This window comes from Chenopodium album, chromosome 4 (assembly GCF_948465745.1).
Source record: "Chenopodium album chromosome 4, dcCheAlbu1.1, whole genome shotgun sequence".
Taxonomy (NCBI): domain Eukaryota; kingdom Viridiplantae; phylum Streptophyta; class Magnoliopsida; order Caryophyllales; family Amaranthaceae; genus Chenopodium; species Chenopodium album.
In genome coordinates this window covers 70,322,007-70,327,314 of record NC_137837.1, presented here as the reverse complement: position 1 = coordinate 70,327,314, position 5,308 = coordinate 70,322,007, and the positions used below count along the sequence as shown (strand labels likewise).

Here is a 5,308-nt window from a genome sequence, read left to right as displayed (position 1 = left end):
CACTCTAAACTATAGCTTGGGTGCAACCAACCCCTTCAACTTTGATTAGTAGCTAAAACACCACCTAGTATTGATTAGCATACATATGAAGTCCAATTAACCAAGGCAATCAAACCAAAATTGTAAAGAAAAAAATTCAAATAAAATCATATCAAATTAGAATAAATAAATTTAGAATATACCAAGTACAAATATTTTTAGTTCAGTTCAGTTCAGTTCATTTCCTAATTTCCTTTTCTTATAAAGTATTTAGTTCAGCTCTAATCAGTTCAGTTCAATTCAGCTCTAATCAATTCAGTTCACTTCAGCTCAGTTCAATCAATGAGAACAGACCCTAGGTATCATATCGAATACGTAGTACACAAAAATAAGGTAAATTAAACATAACGTAACAAAGACGCGCATGAGCATGAGAGTGGGAAAAGAGAGCATGGATCCACAACGTCCTCGTTAGACCGCACCTAACATCATGAATTTCCTACGTCCCCACCATCCCAACCTTCAACCTCAGTAATCTCACTTTCAACTTTCAACTGATTTAATATTAATTTAATTTAAATACTTTTCGTAGAAAAATGACAAATTAAGTGCATTGACAATTAGATTTGTACTAACCATAATCTCCCAAATACCACTGTCCAAATTACAATTTCAGCACCTACTAAAAAGTCAGCTCATTTGTGTCATCATTTCTTTTTCTAATTCCACCCTATAAAATTACAAATATAAATAAAAACTTTCCTTTTAAGTCAATTTGTACAACTCAATTTACCTCTTTATTCATACTAAAACCTCTGTTTTTTCTCTATACTAGATTCTATCCACATTATATTTTCAGTTCGGATATCCGAATTTTCGGATTTTCAATTTTGTAATGCGGGGTTAGACAAAAGTGTTTTTGTTTTTTTTTTTCAAAAGTGTTGGTTTGTTAAGGATCCTTAATTTCTTCCAGTAGAAGGCAATTGTAGAAGAAGATTATTAAAGGTGTATACAGTAAAAATCAACAAATTTTTCTTTTTCTCTCTCTTCATTTAATAAACTTTTTGCCCACAAAAATTGCTCAACTACTCCTGCTACTACTACTCTACCCCATTTCAAGATCTTGGGATTTGTTCTGAGTTGGGATTGAAGTGAAAATTGTCACTTCAATTTGAAGTTGTTGTTAGTTGGGGTTTTTCAACTTTCTGGGTAATAATATTTCTGGGAAATTAATTTCATTTTCCTGGGTTATTGTGCTACTATTTTTTTCAATAAACATTAATTTGGGGGGTTAGAGTTTCTTGAGCTGGGTTATTTTTTTAGGTTATAATTTTCCTTATTTCATGGTCTTTGAATGTGATTACAGATCTCAGTGGGGTTGTACTTCTTGTAGCATGCTTAATTGCTTCAATTGTAAGTTGCTTATTTTGCGGAATTTATGTAAAATATTTTGATTTTGTGAAGTGGGTAGTTTTTAATTCAGTCAAAAATCTCACATTCAAACAATTGGGGTTTCTGGGTTTTTGTGGGATTTTCATGATTTGTGTAATTGAAGATCTGGGAATTCTTTCTGTTTGGTATATTGGTGGAAAATTTGGTTTATTTGGTGATTCAAGGAGGTGAGATTATTGAGTCAGATTTTCGGGTCGTTTTTTGAAACCAGATGGTTTGGATTTGTCAAAAGATTGAGTGACAAATTTGGCAAATGGTGGCAATGCAGGCTATGTCAATTACTTTCCTGAAATGTGTGTTGTTGATTTGGTTTGTGGTTTCTATACCCGGCTTCGAAACCCTAAGCCGGGCATGTGATTCAAATGACCTCATTGCTTTGAACCATTTTGCTGGCAATCTCACAAATGCAGCAAATATGTTCAACACCAGCAACACCAAGTGCTGTGAATGGGATGGTGTTTCTTGTGATAATTCAAGTGCGAATAATAATGTGTCTGCTGTTAGTAGGGTGATCAGTTTGGTGCTGAGAAATAAGGGTCTTAGAGGAGTGATTTCGCGCTCCCTCGGTTATTTAGACCGGTTGGAGGTGCTTGATCTTTCAGGGAATTATCTTGAAGGTAGATTGCCTGTTGAGCTGTCGAATTTACGACAGATGGTTTTCATTGATGTTAGTTTCAATAAGTTATCTGGGTCAGTTGTGGAAGCATTTTCTGGGTTGGAAGGTGTTCAAACTGTGAATCTTTCCAGCAATTTTTTCAATGGGACACTTGCTGATTTTGGGGTGTTCCCTGAATTGGCAGTGTTCAATATAAGCAACAATTCGTTCACTGGACAGGTGAATTCAAGAATTTGCGGTTCGAGTACGATTAAGATCATTGATATTTCGAAGAATCAGTTCACTGGTGTGCTTCAGAGCTTGCAGAATTGTACATCGTCTCTGGAGCAGTTGCACGCAGGCGACAATTCGCTGTCTGGTGAGCTTCCGAGCTTTATCTATGATATGTCTTTGTTGAAGCAGTTGTCAATACCTTTCAACAATTTCTCTGGTGAGATAAGTGTTGAAATCAGTAAGCTTTCCAACCTTACAAACTTGATCATTTCGGGCAATCACTTTTCTGGCTTATTTCCTGATGTGTTTGATAAGCTGACTAAACTAGAACAATTTATTGCACCTTCAAATATGTTTTCTGGGCCATTGCCTTTGAGTCTGGCTCAGTGCACTAGGCTTCGGGTGCTTGATCTTAGAAACAATTCTTTGTCTGGCCCTATCGGACTTGATTTTACTGGATTGTCGAGTCTTACTGTACTTGATCTTGCCAGTAATTTTCTGAATGATACCATCCCAACTTCACTTTCTAGTTGCAAGAAACTGAGAACGTTAAGTATGGCCAAGAATGAGTTACATGGTGAGGTACCGGAAAGCTTTGGAAACCTTGGATCTCTTTCCTTTCTGTCAATGTCAAACAATAGTTTGGTGAACTTGACAGGAGCGTTGTCAACCTTGCAGCAATGCAAAAATCTTATCACACTTATCCTCACTAGAAACTTTCATGGTGAAGAAATTCCAAGAATTTTGCCAGGGTTCGAGAAGCTTAGAGTTCTGGCACTTGGAAATTGTGGTCTACATGGTGAGATTCCTGTTTGGTTGCAGAATTGTGATAAGCTAGAAGTCCTTGATTTGTCGTGGAATCACTTAAATGGGAGCATTCCTTCTTGGATTGGGCAGATGGAAAATGTGTTTTACTTGGATTTCTCTAATAATTCGCTTTCTGGGGAGATTCCAAAAACTTTAATGCAGCTCAGTAGCCTGATCAATCCGCGTAGTTTTTCATCAGATCCTTCTTCAATCAATGGCATCCCACTGTATGTGAGGAGAAACAGCTCTTACGGCTTGCAGTATAACCAACTCTCCAGCTTTCCACCTTCTCTATATTTGAGCAACAACAAATTTAATGGGACTATACCAGTCGAGATAGGGCAGTTGAAGCAACTTCACGTGCTTGATTTCAGCAAAAACAACATCACAGGGACCATTCCTGATTCTATATCAAACATGCCGAATCTTGAGGTCTTAGATTTGTCCTTCAATGACCTATACGGATCAATACCTCGATCACTTGATAAACTCTCATTTCTTTCGAAGTTTAGTGTTGCACATAATCATTTACAGGGACAAATACCATCAGGAGTACAATTTCAGGGCTTTCCAAACTCAAGCTTTGAGGGCAATCTTGGCCTTTGTGGGTCAACTCAAGCTCCTCCTTGTAACGATGACCACAATATGAGTATTCCTTCTGGTTCTAGCAATAAATTAGGTAGAAGAAGCATTATTGGGATAACAATAAGTGTTGGTGTTGGTATTGCCTTGCTCTTGGCAGTCGTTCTGCTGAAATTGTCCAGGAGAGATGCTCGAGCTTCTTCGGTTGATTTTCTAGATGAAGAGAATGGCCGGCCTCCAAGACTGTCTGAAGGGTTTACTACTGCAAAATTAGTGCTTTTCCAGAACTCAGAATGCAAAGATCTAACAGTTGGGGATTTGCTGAAATCCACTGATAATTTCAGTCAGGCAAATATTATTGGTTGTGGGGGATTTGGTCTAGTATACAAAGCTAGCCTCCCGGATGGCAGTAAAGTTGCTATCAAGAGGCTTTCTGGGGATTGTGGTCAAATGGAGCGTGAATTTCGTGCGGAAGTGGAAGCTTTATCAAAGGCTCAGCACAAGAATCTTGTTTCCTTGCAAGGCTACTGTCAGGTTGGTGATGACAAATTGTTGATCTACTCTTTCATGGAGAATGGAAGCTTGGACTATTGGTTGCACGAGTGTATTGATGGTGGCTCAGCCCTTAATTGGACTGCAAGATTGAGAATTGCTCAAGGTTCTGGTCATGGTTTAGCATACCTCCATAAGGTTTGTGAACCAAATATAGTCCACCGAGACATAAAATCTAGCAACATTCTTCTTGACGAAAAATTTGAAGCCCATTTGGCAGATTTTGGATTGTCAAGATTTCTTCGTCCTTATGATACCCATGTAACAACAGATTTAGTTGGAACTCTCGGCTATATACCTCCTGAATATAGCCAGACATTAACTGCTACCTTCAAAGGTGATGTTTACAGTTTTGGCGTTGTCCTTTTGGAGCTTCTTACTGGCAGGAGACCCGTTGAAGTCTGCAAAGGGAAAAATTGCAGGGATCTAGTTTCATGGGTGTTTCAGATGAAATTAGAGAAGAAAGAAGAGCAGGTGATAGATCCTTTCATTTGGGACAAAGATCGGGAGAAGCAACTATTGGAGGTTCTGTGTATTGCCTGCCGGTGTTTGGATCAAAATCCAAGGAACAGGCCTTCCATAGACCAAGTTGTTTTATGGCTTGATGCCATTGGTGCCGGTTAAAAGTGTTTTAAATGTAGATTTTACTTAGTTTCAGGCGATAATACCTTTAATTCTGTAAAGAGGATATAGTATTGTATCAAGATTGGGTAGCTTAAGTTTTCTTTGCAGTAATTTACTCTATACAAACAAAGCATAATCTTTGTATACTTAGGCCAATTTGGTCACTTCTATTGGAAATAAACTTGAGTTTTTCCAATTGTTCCTTGCTTAGCAGTAAGCATATGCTAACACTACTGTTTTCGTTTCTGTAAAGCAAAATTTTCTGAATAGTCAGTTTTGTACCTGTATATTCTATATATTGTGATGCTGTGTATTTTATAGTCAGCTGAATTGCCAGATTGTTATATTTGAATGAAGGTATTTTTCAAAATTGTACATGGTACTATAATCCCTCCGGCCACTAAGGTATAAAAACCGATGTGATCATTTGAGAGTATTTGTTTGTTGGATTTGGGACGTAATTTTTACTACAGAATTCTGGTT

General features: G+C 37.6%; 1 protein-coding gene across 1 annotated transcript; it reads left to right on the top strand.

Annotated features, from left to right (window-relative positions):
* The first annotated feature begins 678 nt into the window (after positions 1 to 678).
* On the top strand, positions 679 to 5,021 carry LOC145629259 (phytosulfokine receptor 2-like). Its single transcript, XM_081681806.1, has one exon. The coding sequence runs from the start codon at positions 1,685 to 1,687 to the stop codon at positions 4,823 to 4,825; it is 3,141 nt and encodes a 1,046-aa protein (XP_081537932.1). The 5' UTR covers positions 679 to 1,684; the 3' UTR covers positions 4,826 to 5,021.
* Positions 5,022 to 5,308: the final 287 nt, after the last annotated feature.